Consider the following 22,184-nt stretch of genomic DNA (forward strand, 5'->3'; position numbering starts at 1 on the left):
ATGCTCGGCCGCGGCGGCCGCGAGCGGGGCGGGTCGCGCTGGTCCCCGGCGGGCCGGAGCGGCGGCGGCGGCGGCGGCGGCGGCGGCGCGGGGCAGCATGAGGGAGCCGCTTGGTAAGTCCCGGCGTCCCTCGGCCCTTCTGACTCCCAGCGCCCATCCGGTCTGCTCGCACGGCGCCTCGCCCCCAGCTTCTCCAGCCCGGACGCGGCTCGGGTCGGCGCCCGCCCCAGCGTGGGGGCTTGTCCGCAGCCCGCCGCGCGGCCTCGGGCGGGGGGCGCCGCTCTGCTGGGAGCGCGAGTCCCCGCCCTCAGGTGCCCAGCCCCGGGCGCGCGCTGCCCGGCCGGCGCCGAGGGCCGCGGCTGGCGTCGGCGCGCGTGTCGCCCCTCGGCGCGGGGGGGCCCGGAGGGCGGGGGTCGCTGCCGGCCCGGCGCCTTCGCGGCGTGTCCACCCTTTGAGCTGACAGCCGCTGCGCGGGCTCCCCGAGGTCCCGGTTCCCACGGCCCCCCCGCGCCGCGCCGTCTCCGCCCGGCCGCGCGCGCCCGCCCGCCGCCGGGGGGTCAGGGCCGCTGTGAGGGCGCAGATCGCCGCCAGTGCCCGCGGCGGCTCGGCCCCGGCTGCCGGCGGTGAAGCGGAGGAGGGAAAGGGAAACCGGGCGGAGACGGGCAGGGCCCCGCCCGAGAGCGCCGTGCGTCTGGCAGACCAGCCCCGTGTGCGGGGTCTGCAGCGCGCCCGCCCGCCGGGCCCGGGTCTCCGCGCGCACCCTCCGCGCCCCGCGCCCGCGGTCGCCAGCGGCTCGTCCCCGGGGGCCAGGGGCTCCTGCACGCCCGGCCTACGGCTCAGGGCGCCGCTCTCGCCCCCGAAACGGGCAGAGCAGCCGAGCGCCCGGGATTCTCCTAGGGGTTTGGAAAAGCAGCTGTGATTTCACTACCGAAGGAAAAAATGGAAACGGGAACTTGACGCCCGCGCAACCTGGCCGCGCCCCAGCCCTCGCTCGTACGCGCCCTCCGGGGGCAGAGCTTTGGGGAGCTCTAGCTTAGGCGGGTTCCTGCCCCCGCCCGTCCCCTGCCGCCCCTGGCCACCCGGGGCTGCGTCTCCCGCCCCGGCTCTAGACGCCTGGCCTGTCCTGGGGAGAGAGCGGAGCCGTGCGGACCACACAACTCGGAGGTCTTCCTTTCGTCTTTTCCGTTTCGCAAGTGTGTATCCCGGGGATCTGAGGTGCGGGTTGGACGCCGGGAGGGGGAGGGGGACGGGGATTCAGGCGGCCAGAAACGCTCGGGCGAAAATCGCAGGCACAGTAGTCTGAGTGGGCGAAACTTCAGGGAAACGTTGCCTTAGGTCAGGTAGTTTTAGAATTTAAGATGAATGGATTAAGACCGTCCAGCAGGGCAGGCGAGTGTAAGTTTTTTTGGAAGTTCCACGCAGATTCAATTTCGAGGAACTCGTGTCGGTTTTCGTGTGAACTGGGGAGTTTGGTAAATTCGTTCGGTTTTCTGTAATGCTCTGTGGGTTTCGACTTTACGTTTACCTCGATAGTAGGTGTCTAATTCTTGGCCACCAGCTGAACAAGCTTCCCGAAGGGCTCCGCGTGTTACTCAGGGCAGGCAGCGCGCGGCAAACGGCTTCCCTCCCGCTAGAGGGGCGAGCAAATATTTGTTGAACAGAGGCCTTCATCTGCTGGGCCTTCCTCCCTTCGAACTTCACCCGCTGTTGCAGAGGTGGGAAGGCCAGGCCTTCGGCAGGCCCAAGAGATTTAGGGGGATTGGGTGGGTGGAGGAACCCCGTGCCAGAAAGAAAAAAAAAAAAAAAAAAAGAAAGAATTTTTGTCTTTCCACCTCCTTGCAACATAACTTAAAATGCCCGAGTGTCCACATGCTCTGGAGGGTTTGACAGGCTAATCAGAGTTATCCAGTAACGCATCTGAGTAAGTCACAAATTCCAGAGACATTGGGCCGTAAAATTTTAGCTATAAAAGGTAACTGACGACTGGAGGTACACAAGGAGAATAAATAAGGACCAATTTTTCAGTTAAAAAAAAAACAACCTTTGAAAAGATCCTGGAGTCTAATCTTTAAAATACAGTTTAAAACTAAATCTTAGAAATGCTAGGAGTAAAGAAAGCCCGGCAGTCTGCAGCTCCAGCAGGTTCTCAGTGTCCTTGCTGGAGAGCCCTCGAGTTTGGGAGGACAGCAAACACGGGCCTCAGCGTTTCTCTGTTAATGAGTTTGGCGGGTCTTCTCGCTAATTAATCTAAAGAGAGTTTAGAACGCAGAGCGTTGGGTTGAAACAATTGTTCTGTTGTGGTTCTTATTTTGAGAAGCAAGGACTACGTCTCTGAAATCCTCTAGGCCGGTGGCTGAACCCATTACTGCAGTTTATTTGGTTTTTCAGCAGATGTTGTTGTTCAGCTTTTGGATGGGAAGTGTTATCTCAGTCGTTGAAACCTTGCTATCCTGCTTTGTTTCGAGGGCGGGCTGACCTAAGGAATGCAGCACTCAATAGAGGGGCACTTACTTGCTAAAGCCAGCAGCCCAGAGGGGCTAGAACAGTCTCCAATACTTTGATATAATCTTTAAACCTTACATGTTATTGAAAAATACAGGAACCGTCCAGATGCTAAAACCTCAATTATCGTGTTTTGAATTTGTGATATTTTGTTTAGTTTGGCTTATTACCTTAACTTTCTTTAACTAAATACATTTTCCAGAAACTTTCTAAAGGTAATATATTGATAGTTGGGAACAGCCTGGCCCAACTGACAGAGCCTTATTATCAGATCACTAAATATCCTTGTTGTTTGCTGCTTTTTGGTTATCTCTCTAGAGCTTTCTCATTCAGCTTGTTTCTTCTGTATGTAAGTCTAAGAATTTAGATACTATTATAAAGACACACCAAGATACATATTTCAAAGAGGGAAAGAAAAGGGAGAGAGAGAAAGCAACTATGTATAGGAAGACTAATTGGAGAAATAGAAACCAGATGGTTATCTCTTGACACAGTGGGGTTTGGGGGAACTTTTTCTTTTTACTTAAACGCTGAATTTTTCAGTGTTTATTTCTAGAATAACATTATATGACTTTCATAATTAGAAAGTAAATAATGTAAGAATTATATGAAATAATTTAAACTTTAACATTTTTAAATGTTAAACTGTTGGCTCTTTTATTCAAAACAAAACGAGTGTGTTATACGTTTAATAGACTACTTTAGGAATCTTTATATGTGGAGTTTGATGTCTATGATGATAGTGGAATTTAATTCTAACCTATTATAAGTTTTACAGTTGTTTTTGCAAATAGCCAACAATTCCAGAAGATTTAAAAAATCTTATCCAAGTTCAGTCCTTTTCTTAATGACTGCTAATCTTTTGGCAATGTTAATGAGGTACTTAAGGTCTCTTACAAATGGGTGAGGTCTCCAAGGCAATAATTGTGTGACAGAATTTAGAGGTGAAAGAGAAGACGATGGGAGAGTGTGTGTGTGTGTGTGTGTGTGTGTGTGTGTGTGAATGTGTATGTATGTGTGTTCATACAAGTTGTGGGTGAAGAGACAAAGAAGTTAGAAGAGATAATATTTATGAAAAAAATAAAGTCTGTAATATTTGGTACTTTATTTTCTTCTCTTTTTGAATCAATGCCTTAATGCCAACCCAACCCAGCAAGATTAGTGTTCCAGGAACCTTTTGATCTCAGACCCAAGTTTTCCATCTCGTTGTTTTTGTTTTTGTTTTTTGTCACCTTAAAGAAACTTAACTCGTGGTGGTTGCCCTACTAATAACTATTACTTCCCAGATTCAATATGCTTTTTATGTCTTAGGAGGTTTTCACCACTTGAGGGCCCTGGCAGAGCTGGTCATCCCTCTGTGGTGTGGTGACGACAGTGTGTGAGAACTTACTGTCCCAGAACTTAAACTGTTGAGCTCTTTATTTAATTATTGAGCCTGGAAAGGGAAATGGCAATTCTCTTGCTCATAATAAAATACATGGCTCTACCATCGAAAAAAACACCAAAAAAAAGCTGTAGAAAGCAATAAAAATCCATGCATCAGTTAGCAACATGCCTCAATCTGGTTTGTTTTGTGTCTTGGCTATTCACCTCTTGTTTAAAGAAAGTACTTTGTTATATATTAATCATAACATTTGACCAAAAAATTGTCAGTTGAAGAAATATTTGCAGTCAACTGCCAACAATTTGAGGGACTAATGGCATCTTAAGGATGGGATGTCAGCGAATGCAGCTGAGAAGGTTTTCTAGAAGAGCAACAGTGTCTCATCGGGACCTTTAGAAGGCTGCTGTAATCTTACAAACAATTCTATCAGCAGAACGTGATTTTGAGCCTGCTATAATCAGGTTAAGTATATCTGTAGCAGATAAGACGCAGATACCATATACTAGACCCTTTGAGCCTTACGTAATTTACTATTCATTTATTCTTTTCTTCTGTGTCACTTTTATGCTCATTGAGTCTTCCAAATATGCAGTACGTTTTCAGTGGTACATTTTCCTAATCCTACCTATGTAGCTTTTTGTTTTTGAGGGTTTTTTTCCCTGATGATGAAATAATAATAAGTTAAAGTATAAGAAAGTGCCAATATTTGACCATTTTTTACCCATAAAACTTCATATGGTTTGATCTAATACATTTCATGACAGAACATCATAAAATACAGTAAAGTATAAATACGGACATTTTTTAAAAAACTCAGAATCCAATACCACTGTTGATATTTTGGTATGTTTCCTCTTCCCCACACTGTGTGTGTGTGTGTGTGTGTGTGTGTGTGTGTATAAATGAAATTGTATTATATGCACTGAATCTAGGCTTTTGTAAACTGTCTGTTTAACATGGTACCAGGAGCATTTTCTCCTGTGCCATTATATATCTGAAAACATCATTTTATACACCTGTGTGCATATTATAGTCTACCACGTGGATGCACCAGAATTTTAACCATCCCTTAAATGAACATTTAGTTAGCTTTTTTTTATCATCATAATTAAAACTTGGATAAGTATCCTTATATAAAACTTTGTGGGTATCTTGGATGACTTCATTAGGATGGATCCCAGGAAGTGAGATTATTAGTCTATAGGGTTTCAGATTTTTAAAGATTTTATAACATTCATCACTTTTAAGAAAGGAAATAGCATTTACCTACAGATCCCCTGCACACATTCATACACAAATAGGAGAACCCTTACAGCTCACTCACCGTGCCCTCACCAACAACAGCTATTGCTTTCTAGAAGCTTCAATAATTTGAGAAGTGAATAGTGGCGTTTGGGTTTAATTTGCATATCCTTGATCACAGGTGAGGGCGAACATTTGTCTCATATTTTTAACTGGGTATTTGTCTCTTTCTTAGTTTTCAGTGCTAGGCAAATGTTAGAAAGGCAGAAAAGTGCTGGTTGATTTCATGAGTTTATTAATATTTTGTTTCATTTCACTGTCTAGCGGAGCCTGCCAACCGTCAATATAAAGAGACGGGACATTTTTATAAATGGGAAGGGAAGAGGCAGTGGAGCCTGTTTAGGTGACATTCGTTTGCAAGGCTCGACCTCTAGTGATGAGAATGCCCGGGACTGAAGTCTCGCCTCCCAGCCTAGGGGTCCTCAGGCGAGGGTGCCGGCGGGGCGGGGCGGGGCGGGGCGGGGCTTGTGTGTCTGTGTTCTCCGAGCGCAGGGCCTGCACTCCCAGTGCAAAGCAAGTTGCAGTCAGTGGGCATCGCTGTGCTGTGCTCCGGGTCTTCTGGGAGGGAGGGTGCTGGATGGTAGACTCCCTGGCCTTACCTGCCTCCTCCTCCTCTCAGCGTGTGGCCGCTTAGCTCTGCTCTCTGGGCTGGCCTCTGTATGGGTGCTACTTATGAGGCCAAGGTCAGAGGGTCTATCTTCCTGTGACCCAGTTAGCTTTGTTTTGTGTCAGAGCCACAAGCTATATTCTCTTCACCGGGGCCGGCTGACTTAGCAATGCGTGCTGCTCATCACAGGGGAGAAGAGGCTAGAGAGAGGGGCGATTTCTAGAGCTAGAAGGACCCCGAAGAACCTCTAGTTCAGTCTTCTTAATTTACTCCTTTGGGAGAAGACTGAAACCCATAGGTTCTCTCCTTTTCTCCTGTGCATCGTCTCAGGCTTCGTTCCACGCAGCAGATGTGTACTGAGCAACGTGGAGGAATGGAAATTCGTCCCTACGGCGAGGGGGTGGACAGCTCAAGTTCATGCTCAAATGCCGATGGGCTGTTAGCAGTGCTTTCCTAACCTCACCGTCCCTTCAGCCTGAATGTAAAGGATACAGCTGATATTTACAGAACTTAGAAGCCCACCACAGAGTAAGATGGCTTTAAGTGATCTCACTCGGGTTCTTTGGAAAGGACAAAAACTCTGGTGAAAAGCCATTCGAGAATGATTTGGGCACAAAGAAATTTTGCAGGAATAAGTTGGTTAAATTAAAATCGAATGACCTGTCATCTTCTCCAACCAAGAGTTATTTCCGATTTCTGTGTTCCTCCTAATGAAAAGGCCATTACCTTAGTCACCAAGACCAAAATCCATTGTCCTTCTTCCCTTGAAAGTTACTCTCATTGATTCCCTTTCTTCCTTATCCCCTCTGCCACCACCCCTGCACATTACAAAAGAGGGGACTTGTGACTCCTTGTCCACATGTCTGTCCTTGTTCTGACCCTGTTAGTCCTTCACTTTCCTGCCGGAGTCAGTGTAAAGCGCCTTTCCTTTATCTGCCCAAACCCTTCTGTGGTTTCACACTGTGTGCTCATTTAAGTCCAGATCCTATTATCGTTGCAGGTAAGGGTGACTATTTCTTTTTTTTTTTTTTTATAAATTTATTTATTTATTTATATGTGGCTGCGTTGGCCGCATTGGGATGTGCGCAGGCTTTCTCTAGTTGCGGCGAGCGGGCGCTACTCTTCGTTGCGGTGCGTGGGCTTCTCACTGCGGTGGCTTCTCTGGTTGCAGAGCACGGGCTCTAGGTGCGCAGCCTTCAGCAGTTGTGGCACGAGGCCTCAGTAGTTGTGGTTCACAGGCTCTAGAGCTCAGGCCCAGTAGTTGTGGCTTGCGGGCTCAGTAGTCGTGGCTCGTGGGCTCTAGAGCGCAGGCTCAGCAGTCGTGGCGTGGGCTTAGTTGCTCCGCGCCATGCGGGATCTTCCCGGACCAGGGCTTGAACCTGTGTCCCCTGCACTGGCAGGCGGATTCTTAACCTCTGCGCCACCAGGGAAGTCCCAAGGGTGGCTATTTCTATGTAGATAATTTTTTTCTCTTAGAATTTAGTTTTTTCTGAAAGTTACAAGCTCCCCTCCCATTTCTCATACGTGCAGTTTCTCTGCTTTTCAGCTTCACACGGCAGCTCTTTTGAGAACTCCAGGTCCCCAACCAAGAGCCTGGAACCCAAAATAATTGAAGAGGTCTGCTGAAGGTCAGAGAGCATCGCGTGGTATATTTGTGAATGAATCGTGTTACTGAGTATTTGAGTGTTTAGAAGTCAACGCTAGTATGGCCATCAAGACGTTGCCGTCAGCGAGGCGTGAGCCCTCGTGTGTGTGCGTGTACATGCGTGTACATGCGTGTGTGTGCTCAGTGTACAAGGGAAGTGTCGCCTCGAAGAGCCATCCTAGTCCAAGAGAATAAAGAAGAATTTTTTCCTTTTAAATATAGTTTTTCATCTTCATGCCACCATGCCTTCTCTCCTTTCTTGTTTATATTTATGCATTATTTGGTAAATTAGGAAACTTCTGTTGCTTATTAAGGAAGGAAATTTAGAGCCTAAAATAGTAGCACGGGCTTTGAAGCTAGACAGACCTTGGTTTGACCCTTGGATCTGTGCTTACAGGCTGTGTAACCTTGGACTCTCAGCCTTGGTTTTCTTGTCTATAAAATGGAGACATTCATATCCACAGCAGGACATTTACTGGGAGTAGAAAATAAAGTGTGCCAGGCAGCTAAGCAGAGTAGCTGGCAGATTGCAGATGCTCCGGGGATGGATGATGTTATTATCTTTCATGTGCTGCTATTCTGAGCTCACAGAAGAGGCTCTTCCTTCTGCTTTGTACAGAGAGAGTTAATTGCAGCGGTGGCAGGGGGATAAATTAACCACACATTGGAAGATGTTCTTGGTGAATTCGTCATGCATCTCCTGGAGTGTATTTGAGCATCTTACCACCTAGCCCAAGCATCCTCAAGGGGAAGGAAAGTAATAGAATATAAACCTAGTGGTGTCATGAATCAATCAAAAAACCCAACCCGGGAAACTGAGCTGTTCAGCATTGTTATTCCTCTCCCTCCCACCCCACCCCTCTAAGCCACCTAAATCAGAGCCTGGGTGTCATAAGCATTTCTCTTTGGGCCTCATCTCATGAATTTAATCTAATCTAAACCAGTCCTGTCGAGGTGAACAGGAGAACTGTGGACTGAGCCCAGTCTTCTCACCCAGCTCAGTGTTCCTTGTTTGTTATTTCCCTCACTGTTTCTTCGATTATTTTAGGAGTCTTGATGCTTATAAGTATGCATTTTAATAACAGAACAGAGGAGGAAAAAAGCAACAGTTTGCATTTAGTGTAACTAGTTTTTGGTGAGTTGTTGCACACTCGGCACAAAAGTTTTCTTCTGTAAAAAGAGACTTGTCGGGGCTTCCCCGGGGGCGCGGCGGTCGCGCGTCCGCCCGCCGACGCGGGGGACGCGGGTTCGCGCCCCGGTCCGGGAGGATCCCGCGTGCCGCGGAGCGGCGGGGCCCGCGAGCCGTGGCCACTGCGCCTGCGCGTCCGGAGCCCGTGCTCCGCGACGGGAGAGGTCGCGGTAGAGGGAGGCCCGCGTACCACTAGCACAAAAGTTTTCTTCTGTAAAAAGAGACTTGTCGGGGCTTCCCCGGGGGCGCGGCGGTCGCGCGTCCGCCCGCCGACGCAGGGGACGCGGGTTCGCGCCCCGGTCCGGGAGGATCCCGCGTGCCGCGGAGCGGCGGGGCCCGCGAGCCGTGGCCACTGCGCCTGCGCGTCCGGAGCCCGTGCTCCGCGACGGGAGAGGTCGCGGCAGAGGGAGGCCCGCGTACCACTAAAAAAAAAAAAAAAAAAGAGACTTGTTCTAAATCCGGTTTTCCTTCTTTGTATATACTGTCCTACAAAGTTTGCTTTAATCAAATGGCTTGTGTTGCTCAACTCAAGTTGTATAAACGGGTGAGAAGTTCTCTGAGCCGGGTGGCCAGGTTGGGCCCTGATTTCTCTCCGGTATAACACTGAGCAACGCCACAAAGTCCAGCAGAAATGTGCTCTCCTGACGTCCTAATAGCTACTAGAAGCCACACGCTTTTTTCTTTGGAGTAAGTGGCCGATGCATCCATCTTACAGATTAGAAAACTGAGGCTTGGAAGTTAAGTCACTTGGTAAAGGCCATCCACCAAGCAGAAGCCAGGATGGGAAGCTTGGCCTTTCTGCCAAGCAAGCTCTCTGATCTGCTCCGTTTTCGCTCTGATCAGGTGGAAGTCTGCAGGCAGCTTCCACCTGAGGTGAGAAGAAACAGCTGAACATACGCCACCCAGAGAAGGAGACCCACCAGGATACATGGCCCTTTTACCAGGCCATCAGGTTTTTATCGGGGTGGTAGAGTTTTTAAACTGCTTTCTCCATTTTGTCTTTGAAATGATGGACTTAACTCTAGCAATTTATGGGGCAGAGAATAGTAGGAAAAGATGAAAAGAGCCATAGTGAACTCAAAAGAGACAAAAATGCTGCTTCCTGGCTCTCTCAAACCAACAAGAATAAAAGCGGCAGCACTGCAGGTCCAATTCATGCTGAGGGTTCCTTGGTGGCCCTCTCAGCTCCTGCTACACTGGGTTTTATCTGTCAACCGGTGATGCTGTGTTCCAAGGCCTCAGGTCTCAAGACCCAGGTAGATCACAGGGAGAGGAAGGAAGCAGGAGACCGTACTTTCCCCTAAGGAGATTTATTTCTTATCATCTTATGCTCTTAAGAATAGGAAAGTAGCTTCACTTAGTTGCTGTGACTTTTCTTGAAAGGAAATTTTTGATAGAAGAGGTGTATTTGCTGTTGAGAACAGAGCAAGGAGCTTGTTAGACTAAGGAATTTCTCATAGCTTGATGGGATCATTGAACTTGACAAAATTTCAGGGGTCATCTAGTCCAGCATCCTGACCAGCGCAGGATTGATTTCTACATTAGTGCTTTCCAGACTGTAGGCTGGGACCGATTAGTGTGGCGCTGAATTTAATGGGTAGTGACCAGCATTTTTCAAAAGTGAAAATAGAATAGAAAATGTTACGGCACCCGTCAGGATGTGAGGGTAAATATTTTTCCTTTCAAGTTTTGACTAATGTGTGTACACGCACCTTCAGTGGATTGCTGTAAAAACAACAGAGTTTACAAATCCGTTGCCTGGACTGCCACTGAAGACTCTCCCAGCCACGAACTCCCCACTTTCAGAGGCAGCCAGGCCCTGATGGACTGTCCTGTTAACACGTGTGTCCTTATCTTAAATGTCTTCTCTGCATTAATGGTATTCAGATAGTCATAGAATAAAGAAGATACTGAAAGTGGGCTCCTTTGTCTCTTGTCCTTGTGTCCTGGGATTCCTTCCCTGAGAATGTATCTAGGTACCTGCGCTGACGGGACCGCTCTTTATTAGATGTTCTACTCTGAGTATTTGATACGAGGTGACAAAGTAGCAAAGAAAAGAATTTCTTACATGGACTGGCTGGAAAATCATACTAACAGGGTGATCTCACAGTGCAGCTCTACCTTGAGGGAGTTGTTTGGCTTAGAAGCGATCTTCCAGAGGCCTTCCTGACCCCTTGAGACCCTGGGTGAGGGTCCCGTCTCTCCTCCTGTCCTTGTCCCCGTCGCAGCGCTGTGACACTGTGGGGAGGGGCAAGCTCCCGTCGGTGTACATGCGTGTGCCGTGTTCAACGACCTGTTTTCCCGCTGTCGCTACAGCAAGCCAGGGAGCTGCTTCTCGAGAGCAAAGAACGCACCTCGTTCATTATTATAGTTTCAGTGTCCAGTGCATCCTAGGCCCTCAGAATTGTGTTTCCACGTTTGGGACTCTGTAAAATAACATCTGCTGTTGTCAGTGACTCGGATGGCGATGCAAGTGTCCCTTCCTGGAAGACAGCGGTCTGGGTGATAGAAAAGCGGGAGTGACTTGGAGATCAAGAGTCACATCCCAGGTGATACGAAGGGAATCAGGAAACGGTCTAGTGGTCACAATGAATAACGAAGGTGAAAGCTTTGCATCGGGCAGGTGACCCTTCAGAGACAAAGGAGCCATCGCCGCATGATAAACGCAGTCTCACATTTGTGTGCGATTTACGCTTTTCCCGGTACTTGTTTGGCCCTCAGAACGGTCTGGTGAGCCAAGAAGAGAGTGGCCTTGCCGTTTTGCAGATCAGAAAGCTGAGGTTTGGCGTGGTTACGGGCTTGCCCCCGGGACCACGGCTGGGGCTGGGTGTCAGCGCCACCGCGGGGATGAAAAGGCCCGCGCGCGGGGCCTGTGCTGGGGCCCTTGAACAACACGGGTGTGACCTTCGCGGGGCCGCAGATGCACAGACTCTTTTCCGTAAGCGCCTCCTCACAGGGTGGGAGCCTGCAGGCCCAGGCTCGGTTGAATCCGCGATAGGCAACCGAGGATACAGAGGGCCCCTGTGTACAGAGGCCTGACTGTAAAGTTACCCCCAGATTTTTGATGACCCGGGCGTCGGTGCCCCAAGGGCCCACTCTACACACACATCTCTCCAAGCTGTAAACCCTCGTGTTATAATAACTTGCATTTATGTCCAGCTTTGCTGTGTGCTTGTCTGAATCGCAGCCCTTTGGGCTGGTGGACAAGGGTGGCCTCAGGTACCATCCGTTTAGAAGGCCGCCGTCCCAGGGCTGGGCAGAAAGTTTGAAAGGGTGCATCTCCTCCTCAGCACCTTGGCGTCCCCTCCTGGTGGCCGGGGGGGATTGATGCGTTAGGGACAGGCCAGTCCTTCTGCAGTAGGTAAGGAGGCTACGGGAAGGACACTGAATCCGAGAGGGGCTGGAACCGCCGTGTGGCTATTGAGAACTCTGTCTGAGGGGAGGGGTGATGTTTGGCCTGGGGTGGAAAGGAGGTAGAAGACCAGGCTCCGAGTTGGGGTCGAGAAGTGGCGAGTGTCAGCCAGAGGGAGAGGGGTCCTCTGGGGGTCGGGTGGGTGCTGGGCATCGCACGTGGGAGGCAGGGCCTGTGGGTCGCCCCCTCCCACGGGGCCCCACGGCCCCACGGCCTGCGTGCTGAAGCTGCTGTACTTCATCCTCCTGCGCCCCCAAGCTGCTGGCCCCTGAGGCCGAGCAGGTTAGGAGTCCCCCCAGATCAATACACTTTTGACCTCAAACCTCTAAGGTCAAGTACGGCTTGTTTGAGTTTGGATCTTTTTTGCAAGGTGTTCACGGCCTGGCCTGATCTGGCGTGCCACTTAAGGGTTTGCTCACTCTCCTTGCACACAGACAGAGCCAGGATGGACCGGCTCACTTAATCCCGGGAGGACAGTGACCCACGGACATTTTCCTTGAGGGTCATTGCGTCTTACCACTCCCACGGTGGATTCTGTGGTGGACGCTGGCCTGCTCCTCTGTGTACTGGGTGGCCATTTGGGGTGCAGCGCACTTTGCTTTGCTTTTAAAGAGCCTGACGTAGTAACGGAGAGAGAAACTGAGTGTCCTCGGACCTAAACTCTCTAACTTTAGCCGTGGTGCCGACTGGCTGTGTGACCTTGAGCCAGTGAGTCTGGGGACCCTAGTCTAGGCTACCAGGATTCTGCTGCCGTGTCATTTCTTTACTCCTGGTATGACTGCCCTCCAAATCTATTTTAAATGCCAGTTCCCCATCTCATACACATGCACGTGCAGTTTATGGAGTGAACTCCTAATCATTCTTCAAAACCTAGCTCAAATGTCCCTTTCTCCCACTGTGCATTCATTCAACAGTGATTTATTGAGAGCATACTATGTGCCAGATGCCAGGGGCCTAGCACTGAACAAAACGGACCTTGCCTCCACGTTCCCACGGCCCTGGGTTTGTGATGGGATCCCTTTCCTCTGCAGTCCCAGCCCAGTGCCCGGCTCAGTGGAATCGGAACAAGCGCTCGCCTCTCTGGTCCTTCCATTTCTCTGGCCCTGTTGTACAAGCCCCCTAGAAGACATACAGCAGGAGGGTCAGGAGTGGCAGAGTTGCCGTGGAGACGGCTGTACTAGTGGTACAGTCAGGGCAGGAGCTGCTGGATGTTCCTTGACACGTAGGTACCTGACGGAGAATCACAGACTTCCACAGTCTGGTCCCCCCCCCCGCCTCCGTGCTGACAGCGGAGCCTTTGCTGCTGCCGGGCCTTAGCGTGTGATGAGGCCGAGGAGGCGCACGGTCAGCAGGATGCCGCGATGGGCCCCGGCGAGAGGTCCCGTCAGCAGGAAGCACGTGCGCCCCCACGCCCCCCTTTCACCTGCAGGCGGGCGGCAGGCATTTCCTGGCCATTGTTTGCAGGGGCTGCCACGGTGCTCCGTGCTATTTCCGTCCACCAGCCAAGCGGGGCTGGAGCTGGCCGGGCTCTTCCAGGCCCGCTTCTGTGTGCTGCTCTCCCAGGCCAGCATCGCAGCCCAAGGAGAGGCAGCGGCAGGTCTCACCAAACCGCCTTCCACCCTATCAGCAATGGGAAGACGCAGGAAAGAAGATTCTCTGGTGTAAAAGTAAACATGGCAGTGCCACGTCTGTGCACACGTGTGCTTTCACGTAGGGCTCTGTCCGTGTTCATTCTTCTTGGCCGGTACTGTTGTCTCAGGACAGTTTGTTTGGGGAAGTTGCCACTGTTAAACTAAGGTGCCCTGGCAGGATTCGGACGCGGGCACCCTGGGCTCAGAGGTGCAAACCGTCTCCCCAAGATACGTTGCGGAGAGGTTTGATTCTCACAGGTTTCGTGTGGGAAGAAACTTGAGATCGTGTAGCGCGTTGGGTGTGTAGGCTTGGTCAGCGCTTCTCATTAAAGACTGAAGATCTATTTTCAGCGGCTGGGTACCCACCCAGATTGCTTCTGCTGAAGTGCATCCTGGCCCCGGGGTGATTACAGATCTCGCTCTGCCCTCTTGGAGCAGGAGGTGTGTCTCCAGGATGAAAGCAGGGAAGTACAGTAAGATTAAGCTGGGACTGTCTCTTTTTAGCGGCACGGAGTAGTAATTGCAGCTCCCGAGTCTCTCTTTGTTTTGTCCTCTCTCCGGTGTGTGTTGTCCTCCGATGTCTGGGGTGTGGGCGCTGGGGACACTGTCAGTCATTTCATGGCTTAAATCGCTAGTCCGACTCTCCCGCCAGGGGCGGCCGTCCGAGGGTGGGGGCCCCAGCGTCGGCGCCCGCCCTGGCTCAGCGGAATCAAAGAGCAGACGCAGCCTCAGCGGTCCTCGAGGGGCCGACTCGCCCAAGCCCGGGCTTGAGTGAGCTGCAGGGGCCCCCCCGTTCCCTTCCTCTGCGGGCGCCGCGCCCGGGGCCCGGCCTGGTCGGGGTGGAGGGCGGGCGAGGCGCGGGGCCCCAGCGGGAGTCGGTGACGGCTCACAGATACTCTCCTTCCTTGTCCCGCAGAGTGCGTCCTGCCACCACGACGGCCCCGGCGGCGGGGCTGGGACGCGGCCCGAGCGCTATGTACAGCGTAGAAGACCTCCTGATCTCCCACGGCTACAAGCTGTCCAGAGAGCCGCCGGCGCCGCGCCAGGATGACGGCGACGGGCGCCAGCCCGTGAGGCCCCGGGCGCCGGCGGGCCCCGGCCTGCTGAACGGGTGCGACGATGGCCCTGCCGCCTGCCCGCGCGGCCAGGCCTCGCTGGGGACCGGCCGCCTGAGCGGGCCCGGCGGCCGCGGGCCTCGGGGCCTCGGGGAGCCCCCGAGCGCCGCCGCCGCTGCGTGGATTTCCGAGGCTGGGTAAGCTCCAGCGGAAGCCGCCGTTCCCTGTGCCCCGGGGGTCTGGCAGTGGGTGTGTGAGTCGGTCCCCGGCCGCCTCGGGCGGGGCTGGGGGGCCGGGGAGGGGGCGGCAGAGCGGCGGAAGGCGGCGGGCGCGGGGACGCAGGGCCGGTGCGGCGGGCGTTGGGCGCCCGGTGGCCAGTCACCGAGTTCCGCCCCGCCGGCGCGGCGTCTGAATGCGCGGCCGCCCCTTTGTTCCCGTGGAAGCTCTCCGTGCCTCCTCAGCCAGGAATCGCTTAAAAAGCCTGGAGAAGCCAGTTTATGTCAGGCACACATTCCTCACACGTTCTGCTTTCTCATCAACATGTTTCCGGGTCTTGTACATTACAGACTTGGAAGACGGATGCGCCTCCTCCACCCGCGCCGAAGCAGACCTTTCTTCTCGCGTATCCGTGTAATTCCACCGGCCTCCACCCCGTCTTTGCGCACACGCGCACACACACGTGCACACGCACGCGCGCTGGGCAGAAAGTTTGAAAGGGTGCATCTCCTCCTCAGCACCTTGGCGTCCCCTCCTGGTGGCCGGGGGGGATTGATGCGTTAGGGACAGGCCAGTCCTTCTGCAGTAGGTAAGGAGGCTACGGGAAGGACACTGAATCCGAGAGGGGCTGGAACCGCCGTGTGGCTATTGAGAACTCTGTCTGAGGGGAGGGGTGATGTTTGGCCTGGGGTGGAAAGGAGGTAGAAGACCAGGCTCCGAGTTGGGGTCGAGAAGTGGCGAGTGTCAGCCAGAGGGAGAGGGGTCCTCTGGGGGTCGGGTGGGTGCTGGGCATCGCACGTGGGAGGCAGGGCCTGTGGGTCGCCCCCTCCCACGGGGCCCCACGGCCCCACGGCCTGCGTGCTGAAGCTGCTGTACTTCATCCTCCTGCGCCCCCAAGCTGCTGGCCCCTGAGGCCGAGCAGGTTAGGAGTCCCCCCAGATCAATACACTTTTGACCTCAAACCTCTAAGGTCAAGTACGGCTTGTTTGAGTTTGGATCTTTTTTGCAAGGTGTTCACGGCCTGGCCTGATCTGGCGTGCCACTTAAGGGTTTGCTCACTCTCCTTGCACACAGACAGAGCCAGGATGGACCGGCTCACTTAATCCCGGGAGGACAGTGACCCACGGACATTTTCCTTGAGGGTCATTGCGTCTTACCACTCCCACGGTGGATTCTGTGGTGGACGCTGGCCTGCTCCTCTGTGTACTGGGTGGCCATTTGGGGTGCAGCGCACTTTGCTTTGCTTTTAAAGAGCCTGACGTAGTAACGGAGAGAGAAACTGAGTGTCCTCGGACCTAAACTCTCTAACTTTAGCCGTGGTGCCGACTGGCTGTGTGACCTTGAGCCAGTGAGTCTGGGGACCCTAGTCTAGGCTACCAGGATTCTGCTGCCGTGTCATTTCTTTACTCCTGGTATGACTGCCCTCCAAATCTATTTTAAATGCCAGTTCCCCATCTCATACACATGCACGTGCAGTTTATGGAGTGAACTCCTAATCATTCTTCAAAACCTAGCTCAAATGTCCCTTTCTCCCACTGTGCATTCATTCAACAGTGATTTATTGAGAGCATACTATGTGCCAGATGCCAGGGGCCTAGCACTGAACAAAACGGACCTTGCCTCCACGTTCCCACGGCCCTGGGTTTGTGATGGGATCCCTTTCCTCTGCAGTCCCAGCCCAGTGCCCGGCTCAGTGGAATCGGAACAAGCGCTCGCCTCTCTGGTCCTTCCATTTCTCTGGCCCTGATGTACAAGCCCCCTAGAAGACATACAGCAGGAGGGTCAGGAGTGGCAGAGTTGCCGTGGAGACGGCTGTACTAGTGGTACAGTCAGGGCAGGAGCTGCTGGATGTTCCTTGACACGTAGGTACCTGACGGAGAATCACAGACTTCCACAGTCTGGTCCCCCCCCCCGCCTCCGTGCTGACAGCGGAGCCTTTGCTGCTGCCGGGCCTTAGCGTGTGATGAGGCCGAGGAGGCGCACGGTCAGCAGGATGCCGCGATGGGCCCCGGCGAGAGGTCCCGTCAGCAGGAAGCACGTGCGCCCCCACGCCCCCCTTTCACCTGCAGGCGGGCGGCAGGCATTTCCTGGCCATTGTTTGCAGGGGCTGCCACGGTGCTCCGTGCTATTTCCGTCCACCAGCCAAGCGGGGCTGGAGCTGGCCGGGCTCTTCCAGGCCCGCTTCTGTGTGCTGCTCTCCCAGGCCAGCATCGCAGCCCAAGGAGAGGCAGCGGCAGGTCTCACCAAACCGCCTTCCACCCTATCAGCAATGGGAAGACGCAGGAAAGAAGATTCTCTGGTGTAAAAGTAAACATGGCAGTGCCACGTCTGTGCACACGTGTGCTTTCACGTAGGGCTCTGTCCGTGTTCATTCTTCTTGGCCGGTACTGTTGTCTCAGGACAGTTTGTTTGGGGAAGTTGCCACTGTTAAACTAAGGTGCCCTGGCAGGATTCGGACGCGGGCACCCTGGGCTCAGAGGTGCAAACCGTCTCCCCAAGATACGTTGCGGAGAGGTTTGATTCTCACAGGTTTCGTGTGGGAAGAAACTTGAGATCGTGTAGCGCGTTGGGTGTGTAGGCTTGGTCAGCGCTTCTCATTAAAGACTGAAGATCTATTTTCAGCGGCTGGGTACCCACCCAGATTGCTTCTGCTGAAGTGCATCCTGGCCCCGGGGTGATTACAGATCTCGCTCTGCCCTCTTGGAGCAGGAGGTGTGTCTCCAGGATGAAAGCAGGGAAGTACAGTAAGATTAAGCTGGGACTGTCTCTTTTTAGCGGCACGGAGTAGTAATTGCAGCTCCCGAGTCTCTCTTTGTTTTGTCCTCTCTCCGGTGTGTGTTGTCCTCCGATGTCTGGGGTGTGGGCGCTGGGGACACTGTCAGTCATTTCATGGCTTAAATCGCTAGTCCGACTCTCCCGCCAGGGGCGGCCGTCCGAGGGTGGGGGCCCCAGCGTCGGCGCCCGCCCTGGCTCAGCGGAATCAAAGAGCAGACGCAGCCTCAGCGGTCCTCGAGGGGCCGACTCGCCCAAGCCCGGGCTTGAGTGAGCTGCAGGGGCCCCCCCGTTCCCTTCCTCTGCGGGCGCCGCGCCCGGGGCCCGGCCTGGTCGGGGTGGAGGGCGGGCGAGGCGCGGGGCCCCAGCGGGAGTCGGTGACGGCTCACAGATACTCTCCTTCCTTGTCCCGCAGAGTGCGTCCTGCCACCACGACGGCCCCGGCGGCGGGGCTGGGACGCGGCCCGAGCGCTATGTACAGCGTAGAAGACCTCCTGATCTCCCACGGCTACAAGCTGTCCAGAGAGCCGCCGGCGCCGCGCCAGGATGACGGCGACGGGCGCCAGCCCGTGAGGCCCCGGGCGCCGGCGGGCCCCGGCCTGCTGAACGGGTGCGACGATGGCCCTGCCGCCTGCCCGCGCGGCCAGGCCTCGCTGGGGACCGGCCGCCTGAGCGGGCCCGGCGGCCGCGGGCCTCGGGGCCTCGGGGAGCCCCCGAGCGCCGCCGCCGCTGCGTGGATTTCCGAGGCTGGGTAAGCTCCAGCGGAAGCCGCCGTTCCCTGTGCCCCGGGGGTCTGGCAGTGGGTGTGTGAGTCGGTCCCCGGCCGCCTCGGGCGGGGCTGGGGGGCCGGGGAGGGGGCGGCAGAGCGGCGGAAGGCGGCGGGCGCGGGGACGCAGGGCCGGTGCGGCGGGCGTTGGGCGCCCGGTGGCCAGTCACCGAGTTCCGCCCCGCCGGCGCGGCGTCTGAATGCGCGGCCGCCCCTTTGTTCCCGTGGAAGCTCTCCGTGCCTCCTCAGCCAGGAATCGCTTAAAAAGCCTGGAGAAGCCAGTTTATGTCAGGCACACATTCCTCACACGTTCTGCTTTCTCATCAACATGTTTCCGGATCTTGTACATTACAGACTTGGAAGACGGATGCGCCTCCTCCACCCGCGCCGAAGCAGACCTTTCTTCTCGCGTATCCGTGTAATTCCACCGGCCTCCACCCCGTCTTTGCGCACACGCGCGCACACGCGCACACACACGTGCACACGCACGCGCGCGCACGTGCACATGCGCACACGCACACGCGCACACACGGGCCCTAGTGTGGAGATCGCGTGTGAATACAGCTGCGTCTGTGGGTGTTTTCTTAATAACCAAAAAGAGGGTGGACCGGGGAGGGTTGGTGGAGGAGGGGGGAGGTAAATTAGAGGGAATTTCGGCGGCTTTGCCCCAGAGCCTGCGCCGGAGAGGACTCCGCAGCCCTCACCCGGCAGGCAGTTTCAACCTAGGGGAACCCTTTGCCATCACTTCCTAAAGCTGTGTTTGCCTTTAATGCTGCCTGGGGACCAGGCTCAGGCCGGGGGAGGGTCCCTGCCTACAAAGAGCGCGAGGCTGGGTACAGCTGCGCAAAACGGGCCACCCAAACAGGTGGGAACAGAGGCCTCTGTTTAAGGGAAAAAAACAGACATGCAAACAAACAGGGCAGTGAGTCAAGTCCAAAGGGAATGAACTAGCTTCCACGGTTACAGGTCGCCTTTCACAGGGAGGATCTTCCTTGTTGGTCGACAGCCTTCAGGGGAGGGATTTGCCTCTTACGGGTCGGAGCGTTCAACACGTTGGTCACCGAGTACAAGCAAAGGGGAGGGCCCCTCTTCACACCCAGGGGCGTAGAAGCAGGTTTGTGTTGCCGAGTGAGAGCTGCCTCTCTGTGGAGGGCGAGTGTTGTCACTGATGGGGCGCGTTCAGGAGGAGACCCAGGATGGAGAAGGGCTTGAAGCTGCTTTTCTTTAACCTTGCCCTTCAAAACCTGCCCTTATGTCCACTACTGCCTTTGCAGCCATATCCCCTGAAAAGCATGCCCACCGTGGGTTTGGGAGGAGGGTGATTGTGGGTATGTTGTCCGGGAGCCAGGACAGCCTTAGCTGCTGCTGCACTGACGCGTGCTGGGCTTTACCCCGCCTCCTGTGCTTCTGGTTCTGTGCTGAGTACACCTGCACCTTCCGCCCTGGATTTCAGGGCCCCGAGGCTTGCTTTGCTCCTCCTCCTTCTGCATTGCCTACAGAGCTTGCTACGTGCCAGGCACACAGTGTGTCCAGTGTAAGCCCAGGGATTCAGTTCATCCAGCCAGCCTTGTAACAGTTGTTGAGAAGGCAGAGGTTTAGTTTCTCACGAGGTGAAGACAAGGGCCCCGGAATCCCTGCACACGTGCCACGAGTGGGGTCCATCCCAGTCCAAAGGGCTGAATCAGAGATCAGAGTTGGGTCCCGCTTGGGACGCAGTAGAATCCCCTTGAGGATTCCACGTGGGCAGTGAGGCCCCCAGCCCCGTTCACAGCTTGCTCAGGATTCCCTAGCCCTGCGTGATCACAGGGGCCTGGGAACCTCAAGCCCCTCCATCCCCACCTCCCTCAGGCCTGTAGGCGCCTTTCTTTCTGTCTTAAGTGAAGGGCTCAGCTGGGTTGAGAGCAGCGCTGGGACGTCTTTGCCTGTCGACAGAGTTCTGAGAGATCTGGCCGTTCCCCCCGCCCAGTTCTGAGGCTGCCCGGTTAACTTGGGAGGTGTCGAGGCGCTTTTGGATTGAAGGTTGCCTTGTAGGGTAGAAAGAGAAAATGCACTCATGTTTGCAGAGATCCATGCCAGCGCCCCGCGCCTCAGAGACCCGCTGCTCAGCTTCCTGGCTTGAAGTGAAAGGATGTTTTCTTTCTTTAGTGGCCGGTAGAGGACTGGAAAGAAGAGGCAGGCGGAAAGGTAGGCGGGAGGGGATTATGTCTCCCTTTCGGGAGAAGCGTGCCTGGAGAGGAAATAAATAGGTGCTAATAGTTAAAGCTTAAAAATGTAAAGAAGAAGGAAACTGCCAAATTCTTTGGCTCCTGGGAATTCTGAATCTGGATGCATCCGTGGTGCTCAGCCAGATCCCAGCCCTTAGTCACTTGGCGAGGCAGCCGTGGTCCTGCACCTGGCCTGGTCCCCACCGTTACCCTGCCGGGCTGGTCTCCGGGTCTGGGGGGCCGCCGGGGCCCAGGATGCGCTGTCCAACTCCAAGCCATCGGGGTGACTGGGAGGCATCACAGGGGCCCCTCATCCTGCAGTTCCTCAGTGGGGTGAGGTCTGCCCTAGAGAGTGGCCACACCACAGGCCGGTCCTCAGCACCCCTGGACCTCCTGGGGACGTGGGGCTCAGAGCAGTTTGGAAGGCCACAGGGGCCGAAAGGAGACTGGTTTGTTTTATTCTGGTGGAATGGCGGAGAGGTAGGCATGTTCGCAATGTCGTTATTTTACAGCCAAGAGCCTGAAGCTCAGAGAACGTCAGTGACTCTGCAAGGGCCACTCACTCGGTGCTACCGTGGAGGGAAGCCCGGCTCGGGCCACAGCAGCACCGGGCCTGGCCACACTGTGCCTGGCGGGGCCGTCGCCTGTGCTGGGCCATCCTCACGTCCTCCCTTGCCCTCCCTGCCCGTGGGCGGGGGGTATCAGCTCCCACGCGCCGCTGCGCCCCTTCCTGTCCGGGGAGCTGCGTAGGGACGGCACCTGTGCTCCCAGGTCAGAGCCGGGTAAAGATGCGGCCCTGCGCACACAGGCGGGGGCCACGCAGGTGGGGAGCGGTGTCGCCCGTCGTCTGGGCGTGGCTGGAAGAGCAGGATTCCTGGGCGAGAATGAAGAATGGTAGGATCGATAACTCACGTCACCTTAGAGTTTCTCGTGTATGAGCTGGCTATGTGTGGCAAAATGTTAAAGAAAAAAGAGGGGAGGAACACAGAACAGATGTGGAGCCTTGACTAGGTTCCCAAAAGCAGGATCCACGCTTCCTAAGTGGGCGGAGAGGCTGTGCTGTGAGCTGTCGCTGTTGTTAGATCGAGCGATACCGAGCTCCCGGGATGGCGGGAGGCGTGCAGGACCGGCGGAACCTGCTGAGAAGCCCTTTGGCGCAAGTGGGGAGACCGTTCTCCTTTGGCACAGTTTATCCAGAACGACAGTTAGAGTCGCTGCTTTCCAAAGCCGCGTCCCACGTGTTGCTGAGACCGACCTTCTCGGGGCCGGCGACTCGACAAGCGTGAAGGGCGCAAACCCTGGCTGCGCGGCCCGCGTCACCTGCGCTGCCGACCCCAGCTCTGAGGTCATGGTCTTGGTGGCTTCGTTTATGCCAACCCTGGGGGACGAGCGGGGAGGGGGCGTGGAGGAGGTGACGGTCACAGGCCCAGCAGAACTCCCAGGGGGCCGCCTGGTCCCCGGCGGGAAAGCTTCCGTCCTTGCGGAGTCTCCGGGGGCAG

The 22,184-nt window shown here is 54.8% G+C and overlaps 1 protein-coding gene and 1 pseudogene across 1 annotated transcript in view; both read left to right on the forward strand.

Annotated features, from left to right (window-relative positions):
* On the forward strand, nucleotides 1-17,989 carry LOC129392497 (cuticle collagen 2-like; annotated as a pseudogene).
* Nucleotides 16,989-22,184, forward strand: part of LOC112062304 (junctional cadherin 5-associated protein) — a gene marked incomplete at its 3' end in the record, with an annotated part of 18,643 nt that continues 13,447 nt past the window's right edge. The window contains exon 1 of the mRNA XM_028494828.2: nucleotides 16,989-18,466. Within this exon, the coding sequence (XP_028350629.1) occupies nucleotides 18,189-18,466 (278 nt within the window). The remainder of the gene's footprint in view (nucleotides 18,467-22,184) is intronic.

This window comes from Physeter macrocephalus, chromosome 11, assembly GCF_002837175.3.
Source record: "Physeter macrocephalus isolate SW-GA chromosome 11, ASM283717v5, whole genome shotgun sequence".
Lineage (NCBI taxonomy): Eukaryota > Metazoa > Chordata > Mammalia > Artiodactyla > Physeteridae > Physeter > Physeter macrocephalus.